A 23,519-nucleotide genomic window follows, 5' to 3' on the forward strand; every position below is an offset into this window, starting at 1 on the left:
CCTGGGGGACTTCACAGAGAGGGTGCCAAGGAGATGAACACCTGACCTCTCTCTCCAACCACCCTCTCACCCTTTGCCAGGGTTTCCCAAAGGCTAAACCCAACCAAAAAAGAGAGGTAAGTGCAGCCCATATATGTCCACACTACGCAAACTCCCCAGCAGAAAGCCGGGTGCAGCAGGGTGGAGGGTGGTCCTGCAGGGGGAAATGGAAGATACACACAGGAGGAAGCACAGCTCTGTGGGTAGAGCAAGGAGAGTCACCAAAACCTAGGCTCTGTCACTCCCTGGCTGCGTGACCTTAAGTGAAGCACCCAACCTTTCTGAGTCATACTTTCCTCTTCTCCAAAATGTGAAATGAACAGGGCTTCTATGACTATTCACATCAGTTGCACTGGAAGGGGAATGGATCTCGCAATGGTGGAAGCCATAGTCGTTCCATAGTCTGCTGCTCGCCTGCGTCCTGCGCAGCCTTCAGATTGTTGTCTGTCTTCCATCCCACTCCCAAACCTGCACAACTTAGGGAAGCTGCCATAGCAGTTCCTCTTTAGTCCTTAAAAATGTCAATGCCTTCAGTGCACATAGCATTCAATTCAGAGCTCTTCTCCATTAACTGATGTATCTTCATTCTTAGAAACACTAAGTGATTAGGTAGAGAAATTATTTTCACTCCTTTTAACAGATAAAGGGATGAAAAGCACAGAAAGATCACAGACCAGACCACAATCATTTGATGTAAAATGTCCTAGGTCATAATAGTGTGCTTCATAGGTATTCATTGAGAAATGAGTCCTGGGGAGAAACAAGATGAAATATGAACTTCACAATTGCCATCTTATTTATAGTTCACTGTGGACATCCACCCTCACTTCTTTGGCTGCAGAAGTTTCTTTGGCCATTATTCCACATATCAATATGTCTGTTTATTCATTAGTATGTTTATGTACACCTTGCCAAAGTTCACAAAGATATTGGAGTAGTTAATAAAAATTTGAACAATAAAATAGAAAAAAAATCTACATATAGGATATGACTCAGATAAAGATAAAATTTAATATTCTCAGGCACACATCTCTAAATTCTATTAAAATTAAACTGTTAATTTGCTTCTGAGCTTCCTGGTAGTCTAAGTAAAAAGGGAATTAAGCTCCGGCTCCTTTATGGGATATGAATTTCTCATAACAAAAAAGCAAAATGATTTCTCAGGGAGAGCAACAAGGACATATCTTTCATGATTAAGTTAGTACTATCTATTTTATAGAGGGTATTGGCTTATATATCGGTACCATAGCTGCAAAAATATGGGTGTTCTGTAAAGCAGACCCCAGTATAAACTGAGACCGTAACTGCAAAGAGGACCTCGGTGAAAGCAAGGCTTATAGAAGCTGGTGCTTGTTGGGGGTCAGGGGAAGTTGTGTGGAAGACTTCTTCATAACGGTTATTTTCTTTACATCTTCCTTTTCTACACTTCCATAATTGATAGTTCTCCATTAACTCCCAGAGCTCTGTGGTACTACCCAAACAGAGAAGGAAGCTGGAAGGAGGAAAATTAATATGGATGCCCCCCGTTTTTAGGATCAGGCATCTTGCTGAAAAATGTTTGGATGATTTATGTGTTTATTACAAAACTCTATTTTTGATGCAAACACATTCTCAGATAATTTATTCACTCTCACAAAATGTCACAGGAAAAAACATGTCTGTTGGTTCAGTAATGGCAGAATGTTATGGTGATATTTTTCATCAAGTTGAGCAGTTATAGATTTATGTTAATGTACATTTCATGTCATTTTTCTTGCAGTCATATTCTGACATTATCCGGAAACTGTCAGATTTCAAGAACTTATCTTCCCTAAAGCTTGACTTTTTCTTTCTTTTTTTTTTTTTTCTTCTTTCCTAAAAATGAGTAAAAGTTTATTTGGAGGCAAAGTATTTACAATATAAATTGTTTGTGATGAACCACTAGCATCAGGCACAGATTCAGAAAAAATCATCTTGTTTTCAGATTGGGATAGCTGTAATTTTCAAATCTGATGTAGCTTATCTTCCTAGAAAAACCAAAGCTGAGGATAAGGCAGGCTAAATTGCATTTCTCTTTGCCCTAGATATGAACCAAGCACAAACTCTAACCCAATCCTCTGCAAAGTGGCAAGCGTACCGTATACAAGAGTGAATGTATAAAGAGGTACAATAAACCATCCAAGAAAAGAAAAAGAGATTATACATAGGCTAACTGAACACGTATATCCAGAAACACAAGCTTGGTTGAAATTCCACAAAATAGAATTCCACAAAATTCCATCAAAAGACCTTTACACTAGTTTGGTTTTGGACAAGTTTAGATGCCAAAGAAATTAGAATCAGTGATGAGATTAGAGTTAATCTTGTTCAACTTCCCCAGTTTATATGAGGAAGCTGAGCAAGGGAAGTGGCTTGCTCAAAATCATCAGCGAGAAGTCAGAGGCCAGACCAAAGCTAGTGTTTACTCAACGATGGGAATGCTTCCAGGGTTTTACTGTATTTGCCGGTGTATAAAATTCATTCTGCAGACTCCCTCTTTGTTCCCTAATTGATGTCCCATTCATCCAAAGTATAAAAAGTTTAGAGCTGAAGATGTGAATTGATAGATGACACTGTCCCCTAGTGGCCAGACATGGCAACACAAAACATCACAATAAATGATGGGATTTGGTATCCTATGGATTATATCCTTCACAAAAACAACAATCCTGAGGTCACAGGGTTGATCAGAAATAAATTTATTATTATTATTCTACCATTTTAGATTTAAATTTATTTCAGCCACAGCCCATGCCTCAAAAGCAATAGAAGCATTGATAAAATATTTGACTCAAAGTTAATGTTATAAACTTAACAAAATCACTCATTAACAAGATTACAGAGCAATATTTTGTCTCACCATCACACAGAAAAACTAATACAGCTCAGAGAAAAGGGAAGAGAATCTGATAGCTGTTTGACATAGCAAATATATTTTCTGACAGAGAAATTTAAAGTAGCCACAAATAAGAGAATTTAAAACAAGGTATTTAATAAAAGAAGCTCAAGAAAATCCACACCCCCCAGATAATAATTCCTCAATGAAGATCCAATTCCTAACAGAATTCCAACATACAAGAACTGTCATTACATAAGCAAAACATGTTCCTCCCCATGAAACTATTTCAAAATCACTTAATATATATGCATAATGAAAAGCATTCTCTTTTTTTCTTTGTAAATTTGGGATGTTAACTAAAATCAGTCACCCCAGTTTGCAGTGGACTGAGGAGTTCCCAAGAACTAAAGAACTAACACCAGAGACACCCCAGGAAAAATCAGACAAGTTGATAACCCTAGATGTGGCTTCTATGCCCACATGTCCTGCATGCATGCCCGTAGAAAGAAAGTATTATTTTTTTTATTGAATCAAAAGTTTTAAAATAGCACAATATCCATCCAACCCCTCCTTGTAACTGAGGCATGGTATTCCTCACAGATATTAAGGTTATTAAATATGAAATGTCCGATTTCCTTAAGTACTGAGTTGGACAGTTGATATCTTTGACATTTCACTTTGACACTCTTGTTTTATTTTTATTGTGAAGGTACATCCTCAGTCTTGCAAACACATGCTTTGGCTTGTGATTATCATTTACATTTTTTTAGAGCAATTTTTGTGAAACCATGTACAAGTCAAAAATTTGTGTTATTTTGTAATGAGTTCCATTGTGGAACCAATGCTGCATAGACAGCTCAAAATATCAACAAAGCGTTTGGGAAGGATGTGGCCAATGAACTCACAGTAAATCAATGGTTTAAGACATTTTGTTCTGGTGATTTTAATCTTGAAAATGAGCCACGTGGGTGACCTGAGACCAAGGTGAATAGTGATGAGATGAAAGCTGTAGTGGAAGCGCATCCATCTCAACCCATGTGTGAATTAGCAGCAAGCTTTGATGTTAGCATTCCAATAATATTGGAACATTTTAAACAAATGGGCAAGGTAAGGAAGCTGGATGGTTGGGTTCCACATGAATTAAATGAGCATCAACAGAGAAATCATCTTGAAGCTTGCCTTTCTTTGCTGTCACCACATAAAGACAAACAAGTTCTATACCGTATTGTTACATGTGATGAAAAATGGATTGTTTTTGACAATCCCAAGTGGTTCAGCACAATGGCTGGATAAAGATGAAGTGCCAAAACACAGTCCAAAATTGAATATTCATCAAAAAAAGCTAATTGTGTCTGTTTGGTGGCCCAGCGCTGGTATTATCCACTACAGCTTCATGAAACCTGGTCAGTCGATTACAGCATATGTCTACTGCAACTAACTGGAGGAAATGATAAGGATGTTTGTGATTAGGCAGCCAAGACTGGTCAATAGAGACAAGCCAGTCCTCTTGCAAGACAATGCTGGACCAGGTCACACAAACGATGCTGCTCAAACTACAGAGGCTGGACTTGGAAACTCTCTGTCACCTACTGTGTTCACCAGACCTTGTACCAACTGACTACCACTTCTTCCAGGCTTTGGACCACTTCTTGCAAGGAAAAATATTCAATTCTCATCAAGCTGTAGAAAACACCTTTCACAATTTCATCACCACTCGCTCTCCAGGCTTTTTAACTGCTGATATAAACAAGCTACCATTAAGATGGCAATACTGTGTCCATAGTTTAGGCGCATATTTTGATTAATTCTACTGTTTCTTGTTTGAGATATAATAAATTACACTTTTGATTCAAAATCTGACATTTCATATTTAATGACCTAAATACTTGAGCATGCCTGAGGCCCCCACTGCCTTCCCAGGCAGCCCACGCCACCTTTAAACAGCTCCAGGAACAGCTCTGTCTTCCTACAACTTCCTCCCATTGGTTCTTGCTCTGAGTAGCTCAAAGTACAGTTATCTTAAAATAATTGTGTGAGATGTTGAGTCATATTAAATAAAAGGGGGACTCTGGATGCACTAACCTTGAGAAACACTGAGTTAAACAAAAATAAACAGAGCTCTTTATTGCCCGATATTTCAGAGCATTATGAATCTCCAAGAGGGGGATTGGGCATTGAGCATTTGCAGCTATGGGATCCGTGAAACCTGCTTTTTCTTAGATCAGGTTCTTGGGCCCACACTCCTAGAATGCCCTTCAGAAAAGTCTAGACTGACTCAAACATTGGTTTCACTTCTAGGTTCACAGTACATTTCCCATTTGGAGTAGTTTCTCAGATCTTGTAAATAATCCATTCGTTGTTTGGGGCAGATATTCCTCAACCTATGACAGTCACATACACAGAAATCTCGTGGACATGAATCCCTTCCATCCCTGCCGGCCCCTGGCGAATGGTGGAGCATAATAAGCTTGCCCTTACTCCTCTCTATTTATTTTTTCAAATTCCATATGCTACACCACAATGTGAAGAAAAAACCATTAATAATAAACATTAAATTGGTAAATTAAAAGCTGCTTGTATGGGAAGGGAGAAATGGACACACATAGAGGTAAAATATATCTGATTTCATCATAATTCAACCAATAATATTCAGCCCCTATTATGTGCTTAACATTAGGGACAGCTATTTAGTTGCTCAGTAAACCCTCAGTCCCATAGGAGGCGCTCTGGTTATACATCACTTCCCCAACCAGATGATGAGCATGGAGGGAGCACATCTCATCTACGGACAGTTACGACATTGCACAATAGCCGGTTGCTTTGTTTAAACTGCTTTGCCAGGGCACTGAGCTGGTACTGAGTCACATGAGACCTTAGTCCTGGAGAAGCCTGTGGTCTGGTGAGTTCTGTACTAAATGTTGTGGGAACTCAAAAAAGTGTATACTTAATTCTGCTTTGTGGGAAGAATTGTGTCTTTCAGGGAGGCTTCACAGAGCAAGGGACATTTGACTGAGGTGGGAGACGATGCTCTCAAGGGAAGTGAAACACTATTGTTGATTCTCACAAACAGCCAAAATGTGGATGCATGAATGCCACACTTGGGGACCAGTAGCTTTGGGTTCAAATCTCAGCTTTACCACTTCCCAAAATATGAGACCTCCTACAAGCAACCTAATTCTCTAAATTTAAATTTCTACATGTATAAAATGGACAAAAAATAGCACCTACATCCTCAGGTATTTGCTTTGAAGGTGGTAACCAACACAAAACCTGTGGCATAGTCACTGACACAGGGCAGACACTGCACGAGGGCACACTGAACTGCACTGATGACTTCCAAATCCTTTCCTCCCTGTTACCCCCGACCTTCAGGCACTGGAAAGTTTTCCTGACTCTCTCTGAGCGTTGACACCATCTCATGCTCTATCTGGATTGTTTTGCAGTATACAAAATAAATCTCTTATAGATGAATATATAAAAATAAGCTAGATGCCTCAATCACAGAGACCATGGTTTATGTAACATTTTTTTCCTACACCAAACACATAGCACCACATTGGGCACATGGTGGATGCATAGCAAATATTTATCAAATTAAATCTGTAAGTTAGTCCCTTTTAATAGTTTATTAGGTAAGCATTACCTCTCAGCCAGGTGCATACAAGCCTGCAGACAAGCCTGTGGCCTCTGTCACACATCCCTGTTAGGTAAAGGGCTACAGAGAGGCAAGTCAAGCAGCAGGGGTGGCTTCTGACCCTATCTCTGTTTCTGCTTCTAGATCTAGGCACATCATATCCTTTCACTGGGCCTTTAAATCCCATCTGTAAAAACATACCAGAATTCAATGGTATCCAGCATTTTGTGAATGAGTGAATATGATTTATACGTACAAATCCACCCACCCCACTGCCCATATCACCTCCTCCTCTCCCTTCCTCCATTCCCTGAGACACTCAGGTCAGTGAAAAAGACATCCCTGGGCTTGTTTTGGAAAAATGTTTCTATCTCCCATCCCTCACTAACCCCAACATGAAGGCTGTTGAAGTGCATATTCCTGAGAAATTGCACTTTCTGATCTTTTATGAGCAGCTGCTAGAGCAGGTGGGTTTCTCCCACATCCTTGGCTTTGCCTAACTTTACCCTCCCCACTGCAACCCAAAGAATGGTTTCAGCAATTGATTGCTGAGATTAATTTCTGAAAGTTTCAAAGGACTTGGAGAGTTTTCTCAAACAGGTCTTGCCAAAAATACATTATTAGCTACTTGGATCGTAAGTTGCTTGTTTGGACTCTTTCATAATTAATCATCAGGACATGAAATCATAATGGTTTGCTTTCAGATATCATAAAACCCTTAGATACAATAAATTTGTGATTGAGACCAAATTTTAACCTATTTTGTCCAAAGTCTATGTCTTTAATTGTAGAAGATTACACTGATGGTCTATTTCTGAAAGTATTGATTTGCATGATCCTATTTTATAGATAAAGGATATTGCATATATTTAGCACAAATTGAATGGTAGCTAAGTGAAAATAAATACAGTAGGCTTCCCTTATCCTTGATTTCACTTTCCACAGTTTCAGTTACCTGTGGACAACTATGGTCCAAAAATATTAGATAGAAAATTCCAGAAATAAACAATTTATAAGTTTTAATTTGCACGCCCCATTCTGAGTAGCTTGATGAAACAGCTACCCATTCTGAGTAGCTGTTTCTCTTCATCCCGCCGGGGACATGAACCATTTCTTTGTCCAGCATTTCCACTCCGTATACACTACCCATCTGTTACTTATTAGCCATCTCAGTGATCAGATTGACTGTCACAATATCATAGTGCTTGTGTTCAAGTAACCCTTTTTTTACTTAATAATGGCCCCAGAGTGCAAGGGTAGTGATCCTGGCAGTTCAGATATGCCAAAGTGAAGTCATGAAGTGCTTCCTTTAAGTGAAAAGAAGAACATTCTCAAAGTAAGGAAAGAAAAATATTGTATGCTGAGGTTACTAAAATCTACTTGATTTTAGATAGAACCAATCTTCTACCTGTAAAATTATGAAGAAGGAAAAAGAAATGTATGCTAGTTTTGCTATTGCACATCACACTTTGTCATAGGTATGCATGTGAAGGAATAAACACAGTATATATAAGGTTCACTACTATCCAGTGTTAGTCTTGAGGCTCTTGGAGTGTATACCCCAAGGGTTAGGGGAAACTGCTGTAACTTAAATGTACATTTATATAGTTTTTTGATAATGCCTGTATTTAACAACCAGGTTATAAAATTCCTGAAAATTTAACAAACAGCTTTTATAAGCTGGTTCAAGCCACTCAAAGGAGCAGATGTCTTAATCCTTTCTCCTTCTCCAAGAGTCTTGCTTTACCATCCCAGAACACTGTGAAGTTGACAACTTCTTCATGGTTTCACCATAATAAGTTGTGGAGGAAGTAGTCAAGCCAAGGTTCATCCGATTCTACAGCCATGCTATGCTCACCTCACTGCATTACCTCCCAAAAAGCAATAGCTCTGGCAGCCAATCATCTATCTCCTCTTTTAAGACTGAGAAGCAAATAGTCTCAGGACAGATGGTGCTAATTACACCTCTGGCCACCAGATGGCGAGCACGCCAGCCTTCTCCAGGTGAAAACTGCTTGCTCAGATTTTAAAATGGAAGTGACCTTAAAGAACAACTGTTTGGGTCCTCTTGTTTGATGCGTAGGGAGCTTCTCATAGCATTTGAGAATATTTGTGTACTTCCTCTGGAGTGTAAATTTCCATTTTCCCTCTAATTTTCCATTATGTAATAGCAGTAACTGAGGATGTGCATTAAGAACCATGCCTTGAAGTGCATTAACTCATCTGCTCCACACATGAATTCCCATGAAATGTAAATCATCCGTTCCTCAATCCATTTGTTTATTTCACAAACATTTATTGAGTACCTGCTATGGGCCCTGCCCAAAGTAAGTAGCAGAATCAAGATTCAATTTGAAGAAATTCAGCTCCAAATCTCATCCTCTTTTCAAAATTACAAATACCTGAATTGTTATCACTTCATTTAAAAAGGTTCTGGAATAAAAAAAAAATGCTGAATTTTATCTGAATTACCATCAAAGCTGTATGATTGTTGATAAGTTTCATCTAGTTTTCTCACTTGCAAAGTCGCTTAAATTGACTTCGATCTCCCCTTATTTTGAAGGATTTTGCTAATCTAGGCAGATTAAGTGAAGCGCCATGGCATCAGTGGTTGCCAGTGGGCATATCTGATGTGGCCAAAACCCTCAAAGATTGGTTCTGCTACTGCTGATAGCATCACATCCAAAATATTTAAAGTGAGGGAGGAAATTAAGTGATGCTAGAGAAAACATTACATTGCAATGAAGACACGGGGCACGTGGAAAGTGTGTCAAAAAGATTCGCTATGGTTAACACAAAAGACTCTGAGTGGCCAAGGCAATCTTGAATAAGAAAAACAAGGCTAGAGGCATCATACTTCCTGATTTCAAATTAACTCACAGGGCTCTAGTGGTCAGGGCAGTGTGGTCCTGGCATAAAAGCAAATACATAGACCAATGGTGCAGTGTGGAGAGCTGAGAAATAAGTTCATGCATACAATAAACTAATTTTTGTCAATAGTATAAAGAATATATGATGGGAATGAGACAGTCTCTTCAATGAACAGTGTTGGGGGAACTGGATGTCAATATACAGAAGAATAGGTTGGTGTTTGTCTCACACCATGAAAGGAAATCAACTCAGCATGATTAAAGACTTAAACGTAGTACCCAAAACTATAGAACTCCTAGAAGAAAACATAGGGAAAAGTTCACCAACACTGGTCTTGGCCCTGACTCTTTGGAAATAAGACCAAAGGACAGGCAGCAAAAACAAACAAGTGGGGCTGCATTAAACTAAAAAGCTTCCGCACAGCAAAGGAAACAATCAACAGAGTAAGAAGGCACTCTATGGAATGGGAGAAAACATTTGTAAACCACATCCCTGACAAAGGGTTAATGTCCAAGATATACAGGGAACTCACAAAACTGAATAGCTAAAAAATGAGTGACCTTATTGGAAGATAGGCAAAGGATCTGGGTGGACATTTATCCAGGGAGGACATACAGGTGTCCAACAGTTATATACGAGGAGGCACTTAGCCTTTTGGCTCAGCCTCACTGGTCATCAAGGAAATATAAATCAGAGCCACAGTCAAATGTCACCTCACACCTGTTAGGATGGCTACTATTTAAAAAATAGAAGATGGCAAGTGTTGGGGAAGATGTGGAAAAAAGAGATCCTTTGCATGCTATTGGCAAGAAAATGCAAATTTCTTTACATATCAACCACACCTCCATAGAGTGGTTAAAAAAAGATTCACTGTGGTTAAGGCAATGTTCTTACCCTAGTGTGTAAGAGCCCATGTGATCTGGACACTCCTCTCCCTCCAACATCACCTCTAAGGCCATACCTCCCCATGTGTTCATCCCATCTGCTAGACTGCTAATGTCTCCTCCAAAACTCAAGTTGAAACTTAATCTCCAATATGGCAGTATTGAAAGATAGGGCCATTAAGAGGTGATTGGATCATGAGGGCTCACTGTTAATGGGTTAATGGGTTATCATGGAAGGGGAACTGATGGTTTTATAAGAAGAGGAAGAGATACCCGAGTTAGCATATTAGTAAGTTTAGCTCTGTTGTCATTCGATGCCCTGTGCTGCCTCAGGACACCACAGAGTCCCCACCAACAAGAAGGTTCTCACAAGATGTGCCCCCGTGACCTTGGACTTCTCAGCCTCCATAACTAAAAGAAATAATTTTTTTTTAAATTCCCCAGTTTCAAGTATTCTGTTATAAGCAACAAAAAAAAAAAAAACAGACTAAGACAGAAAATTAGTACCAAGCAGTGGGGTGTTGCTGATAATGAATAGGAAATGGGGAGAGGCTGGAAGAATTTGGAGGAGCAGACTAGAGAAAGCCCAGTTGATGAGGGCTTAGAAGACAATAAGACTAAGGAAAGTTTCAAACTCCTTAAAGATTGGTAAAGTGGTCTTGACCAGAATGATGATAGAGAGATGGACAGCAAAGGCCATTCTGATGAGGTTTCAGCTAGGACTGAGGAACAGGGTATTGGAAACTGGGGTAAAGACCATTCTTGTTGCAAATCAGCAAAGAACTTGTGCCCGTGCCCAAGGGCTTTGAAGAAGGTCAAACTTGAGAGCGATGAACTAGGGTATCTAGCAGAAGAAATTTCTAAGCAAGATATACAAGGAATTGCATGGTTACTTTGGGCATCTTAATGCTGAGATTCAGGAGCAAAGGAATAATTTAAAGACAGAATTTATGATGAAAAGGAAAGCAGAATGGAAAAAATTTGCTACATAAATAGATAAAAAATTTTCAGGAGAGGAAATCAAGGGTGTAGCCCAGCCACCTTTTGCTAAAGAAATGATCATTTGCTAAAGAAATTAGCACATTATAGAAGGGAGTCAGGTGCTATTCCTCAAGACAATGGAAGAAAGATTCCAAAGGCATTTCAGACATCTCAAGGCTGTCCCTCCCATCACACGCCCAGTCACAGGCCTAGGAGGGCAGAACGGTTTCAGGGGACAGGCCCGGGATGCTCTCCATGGCTCTTTTCCCAGGGCCACCTCAGGACTCCACCCCCCACAGCCAAGCACAGCGTTCCATGGCTGCCCCATGTAAGACTCGTGCTGAAGCTCTGGAGGGTACAAGTCATAAATCTTGGTGGTCTAAATGGTGCTAATTCTGCAGGCTTGAAGAAAGCAAGAGATGCAGAGGCTTGGCAACCTCCACCCAATGTCAAAGGATGTCCTTAAAAGGGGCCCAGGAAGAGACTTGTCACAGGGACAGAGCAATCAGAGAGCTCCCCTCTAGAGCAATCTTGAGTGGAAATGTGGTATTGGAGCTGCCACAGAGAGTCCCCACCAGGGCAACGCCTAGTGGAGCTGTGGGAGCAGGACCACCACTGCGACCCCAGAACTCTAGAGTCACCAGTGTGCGATGCCAGCCTGGGAGAGCTGGGTGGACAAAGCACAGCCAAGCCACAGGGGCAGGGCTTCCAGAGGCCTTGGGCACCCAACCCCCACACCAATGTGCAGGGTCTTAAGGCCCAATGTCTGCTGTCTTGGGTTTTGGACTTGCTTAAGGCCTTTTACCCCTTTCTTGCCTATTTCTCCCTTTTGGAATGGGAATGTGTATCCTATGCCTGTCCCACCACTGTATCTTTGAAGTAGATAACTTGTTTTGATTTCACAGGCTTTTGGATGAGACTTTGGACTTTTGAGTTAGTGTAGAATCAGTTAAAACGTTGGGGCAATGGGGATGGAATGAATGTATTTGTATGTGAAAAAGACATGAATTTGGGGGGAGGCGGTCAGGGGCAGAGTACTATGGTTTGAATGTCCCCTTCTATACTCAAATTGAAACTTAATCCACAATGTGACAGTATTGAAAGGTGATGCCTTTAAGGGGTGATTGGATCATGAGGGCTCTTCCCTCACATAGAGGTTAATTAGCTCATGGATTAATGGGTTATCATGGAAGGGTAATTGGTGGCTTTATAAGAAGAGGAAGAAATACCTGAACTAGCATAGTGGCAAGCTCAGCCCCCTTGTCACACAATGCCCTATACCACCTCAGGACATCACAGAAAATCCCCACCAGCAAGAAGGCTCTCACCAGATGTGCCCTCTCAACCTGGGACTTCTCGGCCTCTGTAACTATAAGAAATACATTCCTTTTCTGTGTAAGTCACCCAGGAATTCTGTTTTAAGCAACAGAAAACAGACTAAGATACCACCTCAGGACCTCTGCACGTGCTGTCCCCAGGTATGCATGTGACATGCTCCCTCACTGTCCTTAGACCCCTGATTGCATCCCTTAACCAGAGATACCTCCTCAGATCTGCCTAAAAACAGCAGCCCCAGCCCCACCTCTCACTCTCCATGCCCTGCCATCCCCCTGACCTATGCCATTTTTTGTAGCACTTGTCACCACCTGTGATTGTTTATTTATTTATACTTTTGTTTATTTAGTTTCTGTCTTCTGCCGCTGGGATGTAAGTTACATGCGAATAGCAACTTTATTTGTTAGCGGTATATTCTCTGATATCTACATCAGTAAATATATTAAAAATTAATCCATGTCTGACACATACTATGTGTTCAATAATAAATTAATGACGAATAGGAAGATAGATGTCTTATTCTACACTCAGAGCCGCTGAAGCAAACTGAATAGGTATCTCTGAAACAGTAAATGGAATGTTCCTATTGGGTTACGGGAACTCAGTCTCTTTATTGAATTTTTTCCAGTGAATTGAATTGATCCCCAGTAGGTATGGGGTACCTATGAAAAAAGACCTCCTGGGAAGCCGACATCTGGTTTCACAGGGCAAGTCATCAACATAAGCAGCAAGTAGTCCACCGGGGACCTCTGAAGGTGAAGCCAACAAACAATAAATTGGGAGGAAATTAATTTTATGTTTTTTGATTTGGTGCCTTCAGCAAGCATCAAGTGGCCTAAGCCTTTTTGTGGTTACCATTGAAATAGCCAAAGATCTAATGTTCACTAGACGGCTGTTGTTGTTGAAGTACATTCTGGGTCATATTTTGTGTTTTTACAATGCCAAGAACGTCTATTATTTCTGTGCGCATTCAGTGTTTGGAATTCATATAAAGAAGACAATCCTACCCATTTAAAAAGTGTTTTCCAAAAATGAAAACAAACAGGAAAAATGGTAATTTTATTCAATCAAGTAATTATTTTAGAGTTGGAAGAGCCATTAAAATCACCCAGACCATTTCGTGTTACATTGTGCTATTTGGGGCCAGCTGGACCTTTTACCAAAACAAATCTCAAGAGGAGACACATCAGACAACAGTCTGAAGTAAAACCCCCTGTGGATGTGGTTGGGAGCCAGAAACCAGGCCCCCTGTCCCAGGCTCCTTGGGGTTTCCAGGGGGCAGTCCAGTGGCGCTTCAGAGCATAGTTAGAAACCACTGGCTTAGTCCAACCTTCTTGTTTCACAAAAGAGGAAAGGAAAAGAGGCTGAATTTGTCACCACCCAGAGAGGTTTTAGGTGAGATTTAAGTCTCCTGTAGTAAGAGGCATACATATTCTCACTGACTCTCCCCACAGCCCTATAAAATAACATTTATTATACTACACTTAGTTTTAGAGGTATGCAAATATTGCTTCCTCGTGGAGGCTTTTTCTGACATCCCAGACTAACTTAAGTTTCCCAAATATTCCTTTAATACCATGTCCTTCTCTCCTTGAACTCCTCATCAAATTAAATGTTCATGATGTCTTCCATGTGTGTCTACCCACTTATGAGTAATCCCTACGGGAACAGGGACAGCGTCAGTCATCTTCACCACCATGTCCCCACAGCCTGAGCTTGGCCAGTCAATAAACCAGCTGTGGGCACCTTGGGAGGAAGGACCCTGTTGTATTTGTCTTTTTAGCCCCAGTGACTGGTACTGTGTTTAGCTCAGAGTAGCAGCTCAATAATTGTCTTTTAATTCAATTGAACTGTGGAAGTAAAACTACCTAGAGATCAGAAAAATCTGTTCCAGGCCTCAGTTGGGCTTTTTCTAGGGTCAGTTGGTCTTAAGAAATTGTCTCACCCAGTTTGTCCTTAGTTTTGTCATCCATAAAATAAAGGAGCTGGATTTTTGGGTCTTCAAAAACCCTTCTACATTGAAAATTCTGTGATGCTATTTTATCTGTTTATAAATATCGCATGAAGGTGCTAGGTAGAAACTTGAATTAATTATATATATGTATATATGTGTGTGTGTGCGTGTGTGTGTGTGTGTGTTTCTGTGCATGTAAATATATATGTGCGTGTGTGTGTGTGTGTGTGTGTGTATGTATATAAAATTCCAGACAGGAAACAGGAACCAGTGGTTGCAAGGGGACCTTAAGAGTCACACCACACACAATGAAACCTTCACTCTACTATTCACTAACTGGGTGACTGGTAGATGAGATATTTAACTTACCATGCCTCAGTATCATCATTAACAGAACAAAAGTGAGGATCTAATAAGACCACATAACTAAAATGTTTAGCATGATGCTGGGTACCTAATAAGATCTCAACAAATGTTAATTGACACTATCATCAATATTACTAAAAGTAGAAATGATTTCTATTTAAGCATATGTAAAAATAGTGCTTGATGACATTTTCCATAAATTCACTGGTGTTCCCTCTTACATTTTAGGAGACAAATCCATAAATAGGAACAAGGTAAGAGAAAGCATTACAATGCATTTGTTACTCTTTACTTTAAAAGCATAAGGATGTAGATAATGTGAAGGCTCAAATATCACCTGAAAAATATGTTCTAGAAGTTCATAATCTCTGTTTGTAAACCAAAAAATTGTTAACCATTGGCCCTGCTCAAAGAACAATAAATTTAATTTCTGATTCTCTTTCCTTTTCCAGACTCCTTTACCACCTCCTCGGTAAGACATTTACAGAAGTATATTGTTTGCTATACACTTAAACGATTTGCACCAGCACTTGAAAAGAGAAACACAAACATTTGGCATTGAAAACTTAATACAAGTTGGTCAATGAATAAGATTAAACAAGCCTTCATTCATCCATTTTATCATTTGCTCATTCACAGTTATCTACCCAATACAGCTGCACTCATCATTTCTTGATGAATGTATTTCTTCTCTACTGCTCCCTGTTTCTCTCCCTTCTTTTAGTACAGAAATCTGCCACATCATATGATGGGTATATATCTGGCATGCGCAGATTCATATGAGCCTGTGATATGCCCTGGAGGGGCTTAAAATATATAAATATATATTTAAGTGCATATATTTATGATTATAACACATATATAACTACAAATATTCTCACACTTGTACATATATATGAAGGCAAGAGCAACGGACTTGACCGCTGAGACTCTGAGTGAGCCGCCCCTCCTGTCACTGTGCGTGGGCCCTGTGAGCACCTCTGCCATAGCATGTGTGACACTCCCTGGCGATCACTTCTCTCTATTCCCTCCTAGAGGGAAGCATCTTAAGCCAAGCACTGTGTCTGTTTCCTCTCTCAATCTCCAGCATCGACCAAAGTGCCTGATGCCCTTTATGAATAAATGAGTGAACGGGTGGATAAAATAGCTGAGTGAGGCATACATTGGCTTTCAAACATTTTCACCTTTCTTTGGGGAGTTTTAAAAGCTCAGGTCTTCCAGTCTGGGACAAATGGAAGGCTGTTATCATATTCTCCCAGGCCTCCTAAAACCAAAATAGGCACTATATTAACAAGCACATGAGACCCTGTAGAAAATGATATCACCCCCTTTAGACACGAGCACCAGACCGAAGAGAAAGTCTCCCGGAGCTAGATTCAGACTCATTAGAGGAATAAATAGTCTGACATTCAAAGGGACCCAAAATAGATCGAGCTGCTCCATGCGGTAAAGTTGGCATCCCAGAACTGAAGTTTCCACCCCCAAGCTGGGGACCCCGAGGGAGGGCGGCGCGGATTCAGGCTCAGAGCAGCCCGGGCGCAGCAAACTTCCGCAGGCTCCCACGGCGACTCTCCCCACAGTCCTCCTGTCGCGCTGCTGAGGAAGTACCAGCCCTTGCCCCTGGAGCCGGAGAGAAGCAGGGCAACCTTCCCTCAGAGAGGGCCCAGGTGAGAAATTTGTTATCTTTGCTGGTGAAGTGGCCGGGAAGCCAGGCGGTGTGGGGGAGGGGGACGAGGGAAATCAAACAAATCACCTCCTTGAGCCACTCCCTCATGGGGTGGGGGCGGAGGAAAAAGCCTTAGAAGCCTGCGGTTTGAGTCTTTGCAGAAAAGACAGCTTCTGTGTAATAAAATGAGTTACTGAAAGAATTGCTCACTTGCAGCCTGCATTAGTTATTAAAGAAAATGTCAAACGCCAGCACAGAGTCAGCGTATTTTATGGTAAAAACTGAAAGGGGTTCAGGCTATTCCAGAACCAATATTGGCCCCCAGCTTCCCATCACCCAGGTTGGAGAAATATAACCACGCTTGAAAACTCTTTTGTCAAAAACATGATTGCCTTTTTGACAAATAAATATTATAAAACCAACCCTCTGGTATTAGGTACTGATGACGGATCCCCATTCCCAAATGTGTGGGACATTCTGCAGCTGGCTCTAATCACAAATTGTGACTAACTCGAATGAATTTTTTTTCCCCCAAAGAGTCTAAATTACCCAAATTACCTTATTTTAGAAGTCAGAACAGAGATTAGCATTTCGTTCTGTTCCTGTGAAGAATGAATGATGCTTTCTTACCGCAAGCTTGAATCAGCAGTTTGGGGCACAAGCATTATTTAGTTAGGAAGCCTTTATTGTGGATATAGAAATTCAAGATATAAGGCTCATTTTGAGCTTCTATGGGAAACCCATTCATGACTGGCTCTAATGAGAGACATTAAATAGCCTAAAATGTCATCCCTCACTCAACTGACTGGCGAGTGTAACTTCATCTTTTCATCCTTTACTGCCCCACAAGAACATAAATCTTCTGGAAACCCCCTCCTCCTCCTCCTCCTCCTCCTCCTCCTCCTCCTCTCTGCCACAGAATTTCCTCCCTTGTCTGTCCCTCTGTCAACCAACCTAACACCCTGGGAAGGATCACAGGCTCTCAAGTATGTATTCAGATTCCCCAGGTTGAAATTTAGATTCTACTTCTCATGAGCTAGTACAGTGGTCCCCAAGCTTTTTGGCACCAGGGACCGGTTTCATGGAAGACAATTTTTCCACGGATGGTGGAGGGGTGGGGTGGGGTGGGGAGAGGGTTTCAGGATAATTCAAGCACATTACATTTATTGTGCACTTCATTTCTATTAAATATCCTTATTACATTGTAATATATAATAATTATACAACTCACCATAATGCAGAATCAGTGGGAGCCCTGAGCTGCTTTTCTTGCAACTAGATGATCCCATCTAGGAGTGATGAGAGACAGTGACACCTGAAGTGTGTTGCTTATGTCCAGTCTACTCCGCAATCTCATTTTGGTTGCTGCCACTGCAGAAAACCCTGCTTCGCAAAGATAGGATATTGGAAATGGAAGCCGGCTTTTCAGTGCTTTTGTGGCAGCCTCAGGATAAGTCTTGACTTTAATCCAGAAGGTATGGAAATTTGAAGTTGTCTCTAACATACTTTTAAGGCCATTATCATTGGTGATCTCAAGCAGTTGATCCTCTTCTAGCACGGACAGAGTCAATTCACCTGGTTTAGTCACAAATGGGTCGCAGATCCATTCTTTAACAGTGCAGCGGTCTTTTGTGGTTGGGAGATAATGTTGGAAACAAAATAGGACCAATAAAACGTTGAAGGTGATGAGGTTGTTAAGTGTAGAGAAAAGAGGATTTTATCTTCCTTCTGTTTCTTCATGCTGGAAAGAATAGTATCTTGGGACCCAGCAGAACAGAGCTGGGATTTCAGTTGAGCCACTTCTGGCTGTTTGATTTCAGAAAACTCTTTAATTGCCCTGAGTCCTGATTTCTTTATTTATAAAAAGAAAATAACCATCCCGTGTGATAGAATTGTGATGAGAAGGTATGCAGTTTCTATAAAGTGCCTAAGATAATACCTGTCATAGAGAGAAAGAAAGAAAAAGAAAGGAAGGAAGGAAGGAAGGAAGGAAGGAAGGAAGGAAGGAGAGAGAAAGACAATTAGCTAGTTTCTCCTATCTGTACCCAGCAGAATGAGCCATCCATAAACCTGTTTTGTTCTTGAAATGGGCTATATTGTCCTGGTGTTTCTCATCCTGGCTTTACACTAAAATAATTAGAAAGCTTTTTAACAAGTAGTATCCACCATATCTACTTTAATTGTTCTGAAGTGGGACTTAAGCATTAGAATTTTTCAGGCCCCTTCAGGTAGATCTAACGTGCAGACAGGGCTGTGTACCCAGAGGGAACCAGGTTCTGCCACAAAAGCTTTGAAAGTTGTTAAACCTTATCTACACCCAAGTTGCCAATGTTATGCTCCCTCAATTGCCCAAGGAATCCCTCTGCAGCCCAAGTCACACCAGTCTGTTCTGCCACCATCCTGGTGCTATTGACATCTTTAGAAGTTGGCATTTGTTATCGCTGGGGTTCCTGTAGTTACCATTAACATTTATTTATCACGTTTAAATGTCATAATAATTGTGTTGGATCTCTTCACCTCGAATACCTCCAGAGAATAATTACATTTTATCTCATTGAATCCTAATGTGCAGGAACCCTGCAAAGTATGGTTTTCTGAGCCCTTGGAAAGATAAAGTGCCCAGGCCAGCGGCTAGCATGCAGGTGCTGAGTAAATATTAGTTCCCCACCTGCTGGGCATATAAGGCCACGAAGGTTCAGAGAAGTTAGGTCACTCAGTCAAAGTCACAAGGTCAGCATATGACTGTTGAGGGGACAAAAACATGCATAGCCCTGTAGGTGACACTGGGAATGCCAGCAGAAATAAGAAAATAGAAGAGTTTTGCTTTAGGAAGAAAACTGTGCTTTCAGATTCGTTGTTGGCAGGGCATGCATGGATAGTCAGATCATCGTTACTGACACCCGGATCACATGCAAATAACCACATGAGGCTATTGTTCTGGAAACAGAAGGAATATTGGAAATCTGAGCTTCAAGCTGACCTATGCAGAACAGCACCTGCTTTCTTTCCGCCAGCTGTTCCGTAGGGCACCGCGAGTGAGATAAGTGGCTACCCCAGAAGCAAAGGCCGAGGTTTACATCTGGCCATCAACTGCATCAATAGCAGACAGCCCGACAGCCACAGCCCTGTGCAACTGGCTGTGCTCACCCTGGATGGTGACCGTGGGTCCAGCTATTGTGTTTCAGCCCCCATTTGTCTCTGTCACATCTGCCATTCTCTTTTTTAAAGCTAAGTCTTGGCTTCACAAAACAATTGCTGCATCAAAGCACTTCAGTGAAGGAAAATATCATGTAGAGCATTCATTGACAGCTCAAAACTAGAAGAGAACTTGGAAGTTTAGGGAATGTTGGTTAGACAACCTCAACCATTTATGCACCATTATTATGATTTTTACAATAGCTGTGCACTTAATATTTTTTTTGCTCAGCTCATTTTTTTACTAAAATAAATTTGCTTAAAAGAAAGACATATCATTACCATAAATAACTTCAATACAGATACTTTCAGACCAAAACTTTGAGCCTAGGGAATTTTCTCTCTGACAAAAGAGAAAATAGGCAACTATTAGAGGGGTGTTTAATATATACTCACCGCCAAATTGAGACTCTCTCCTTGACATAATCTAAAAGAGAATTAAAAAGGGAATAATTTTCAGTATGTATCCATTGCAATTTTAATACCATGTTCCATGCACCAAATAAAATCATCCTAAGTAACAATAAGGGTAATCATCAACATTCTCTGAGTTCTAACTACACAGCAGACCCAGTGTGGAGTCTTTTGTGTGTATTTGCTTATTTAGTCTCACAACAGCACTGTGACAAAAGCAATATTACTACCCCAATTCACTGATGAAGACGCAGATAATACAGCAACATCACTGTGCCACGATATGTCCTTTAAGCTTCAGGACACTCAACGGCCCACAGTGCAGGGTTCATCCAAAATATCAGTTAAATACAGCACCTGATATTTAAGAAACAAAACACTCACTTGCTTAACTATGCCTTTCCCTTCTCAACCAGCGATGCTGGCATCACATCAATTCAAACAATCTCAGTGGCAAAAATATATGCTCTGATGATTTGAGAAGTGGAAAAAAAATCTTTATAGATATCAAGAAACCATGGTCTCTTGAAAGAGAGAAAGTATGGATTATGGATATTCACAAATGCTCATTTATGAATGGAAACTATTGATCTTAAAATGAAAATTTTATTATTACAGTTTTCTAAGATGTTGCCGTTGGAGGAGACTGGGGAGCGTGTACACAGGATCTCTCTGTATCATTTCTTACAACTACTTGGGAATCTATAATTATCTCAGACTAAAAAGTTTAATTTTATAGAATGTGTGAATATTAAAATGTTCTGCAGATGCAAAGTGTTATTTCATCCCAAATAGCATTATATGTATATTTTTCATTAGAACTTTCAGCAATCATCTTCATTACTCTCTGGATTTATCCATCTTACAGCCGGGAAAACTAAGCCTCGGAGAGGAAATTTAACTTATCCAGCGTCACAGAGCCCACAGAGGACAAAGCAAGGATTCAAGTTCAGTTCAGTTAAAACTAAGCCAAAAACTAAGGAGTGCTTAAGGAGGCCTATATTTATAGTAAAAGGTCATATCCTTACATTTATACTGAAAACCTATTATGCATAGGAGAAAATGTGGGAAAAAAAATTTCTATGTAATTAATGACCATGATTTATTGGCCATCTCCAGCAGACAGACTTGGACAAATGTATGTGTTTCAAGCTCTCAAAGAGTCAGTGTGCAGTGTGGAGAGGACTTGAACATCAGGAGACCAGAGTTTCTCATCCTGCTCTGCACAGAAAGCCCTCATTATAATCACTTGGGTTCTTGCTTTAAATGCAATTTATTAAAGTTACAAATTCCAAAACCTCGCTTTTCTGATGCCTCAAATTTCTATCTATAAAGTATCCTTCTCTATTTGTCAATTGATTTCATCATTCATTTGTCAATTGTGATTTCATCTGAACAAAGAGACAATCACTCTGCTTGTTCTTCAACAAATTTTCAACTAATTCAAGTTAGATAGGTTAAGGAATCTTAGACAGTAAGACTTACATACAAAATCAGTTAAATCCCTGTAAATATTTGAAAGACCTTTATAAATTTAACTTACTTGATTTTTAAGTATGTCTAATGCTGACAGGGCAGACTTCAATCCTAGCAAGCAGAACTTTAACAATTTTTGTAAATGTAATGCAGTAAATGTATAGATATAGAAAAATTCATGATCTCTTAAATTGTTCAAATTCTTCACAAATAGAGTCAAATATATCTTGACTCTCATAACTTAAAATCACCATTCTAAAATCAGTTATACATTTTAAATCGAAGCCACACAGCTGATCTGTCAATGTTCCCAATACTCCAGATCTCTTAAACATTAAAAACACTAGAATTAGCCTCAATTTAATGCAAAATGATTAATACTTTAGGTGTTTGTTCTACTTCATTAGCTCCAGTCAAATCTCTTTATCTTCTCCCATGTCCAACTAAAAAGGGGAGAAAGGTAAAGATGTACTATCTCAGATGGGCTGATGTACGAAGTTAAAAACTGGAACCTCAGTACAGTCGCCTATTGCTTGGAGATCTGAGTCTGGGCTACAATGTCAGTGCATGATATGCTTCTGGGATCCTCTTACCTGATACAAACAGACCCTTACAACTCTAGATTAGCAGCTTTCAACTGAGATCAGCGTTGCATTCTTCAGTTCCAGTCTTTCATCGGCAGCTCTGGGTGGATGGAATGTACACCCTCAGCCATTCCCTTCATAGCTTCCTCACCTGATTTCAACCACATTCTAACAATAGTGTCCACTGAATGCCCGACATTTTTATTGTTATCTCTAGCAATTCTCACAATAACCCTCCAAGATGAATACTCCTGTTGCCATTTTGCAGATGAAAAAGAAATGAGGTGTGGAGAAGTTAACTGACTTACCAATATGATGAAAGGCTTGGAATGTATTCTGAGACCTTTCCAATGTCCATACTGTCAAATTCCATGCCCAGTTCTCTCCCTGCCATTTCATTTCATGCTTTTCCTTGCCTCAGATCTCCTTTTGGTATCAGCATCCTTTCTGTTACACATGCCTTCCCCGGATCCCACTACCTGACAGCTTCATATTTAAAACTCTTAACATTTCTTCAAAGCAAAAGACTAAGAGCTTTAAAATCAAGTTAAAATAGGCCCGACGGTGCCAATGAAACTTTGACGTGAAAAATCAAATGTCAGGAGGAATGATGATGTTATTTAAATTCTCCTAAAATGAGAAGCAAGTTTATTCATGTCCTTTCTATCACCACCTTTCATATTGGCTCTTAACTTCTTCTTTTCCTTAGAAAATTATGAGAAAAATAACCTGGCTTTAGTTTTATGGGACAGTGATAAATATCACACTGGACTATGGGCTGTTAATTTGGTAATGAAAATGTAATGAAAGGTTTGTAAGGGCTCAGAATGATTTTACTTTGGTCATTATGAACTGTATTTTATGTAACACTGTATTTCTTTTTCTTGCAGACAGATAAGCTTAAAGGACTTAAGTGAGGTAAGTAGCAATTTTGTCCTGGGAAACAAAGAAGGAGACTTTTGTGCATTAAGTGTCTGTGATGGGCAAGATGCTATTCTTCGGTTACTTTATCACCCTTAATTCTCACAATAGCTATGCTCAAAATGTACTTTTATCCCTATTTTAAAGGTGAGAAAGCCAAAGTAAAGCAAGTTAAAATCCAGGTTTTAAACCAGGATCCTGTTGTGCTGCCATGTTCATTCAGTGTTTACTGATACAATAAAGAACACACCCAATTCCACATGGAAGACAAAGTCTCCACTGATGGCTTCCAATCTCCAGCATTACAGAAATAAAATGTTGGAAAGTGTATTGTACTTTGAT

The 23,519-nt window shown here is 40.1% G+C and overlaps 1 protein-coding gene across 1 annotated transcript in view; it reads left to right on the forward strand.

The window, feature by feature from the left end:
* CLNK (cytokine dependent hematopoietic cell linker) overlaps window positions 1-23,519 on the forward strand; it is a 152,650-nt gene that overhangs the window by 97,108 nt on the left and 32,023 nt on the right. Inside the window, exons 11-14 of the mRNA XM_069493852.1 lie at window positions 15,150-15,175; window positions 15,374-15,393; window positions 16,502-16,588; window positions 23,147-23,174. Of these exons, the coding sequence (XP_069349953.1) occupies window positions 15,150-15,175; window positions 15,374-15,393; window positions 16,502-16,588; window positions 23,147-23,174 (161 nt within the window). The remainder of the gene's footprint in view (window positions 1-15,149; window positions 15,176-15,373; window positions 15,394-16,501; window positions 16,589-23,146; window positions 23,175-23,519) is intronic.

Source organism: Eulemur rufifrons, chromosome 19 (genome assembly GCF_041146395.1).
Source record: "Eulemur rufifrons isolate Redbay chromosome 19, OSU_ERuf_1, whole genome shotgun sequence".
Taxonomy (NCBI): Eukaryota; Metazoa; Chordata; class Mammalia; order Primates; family Lemuridae; genus Eulemur; species Eulemur rufifrons.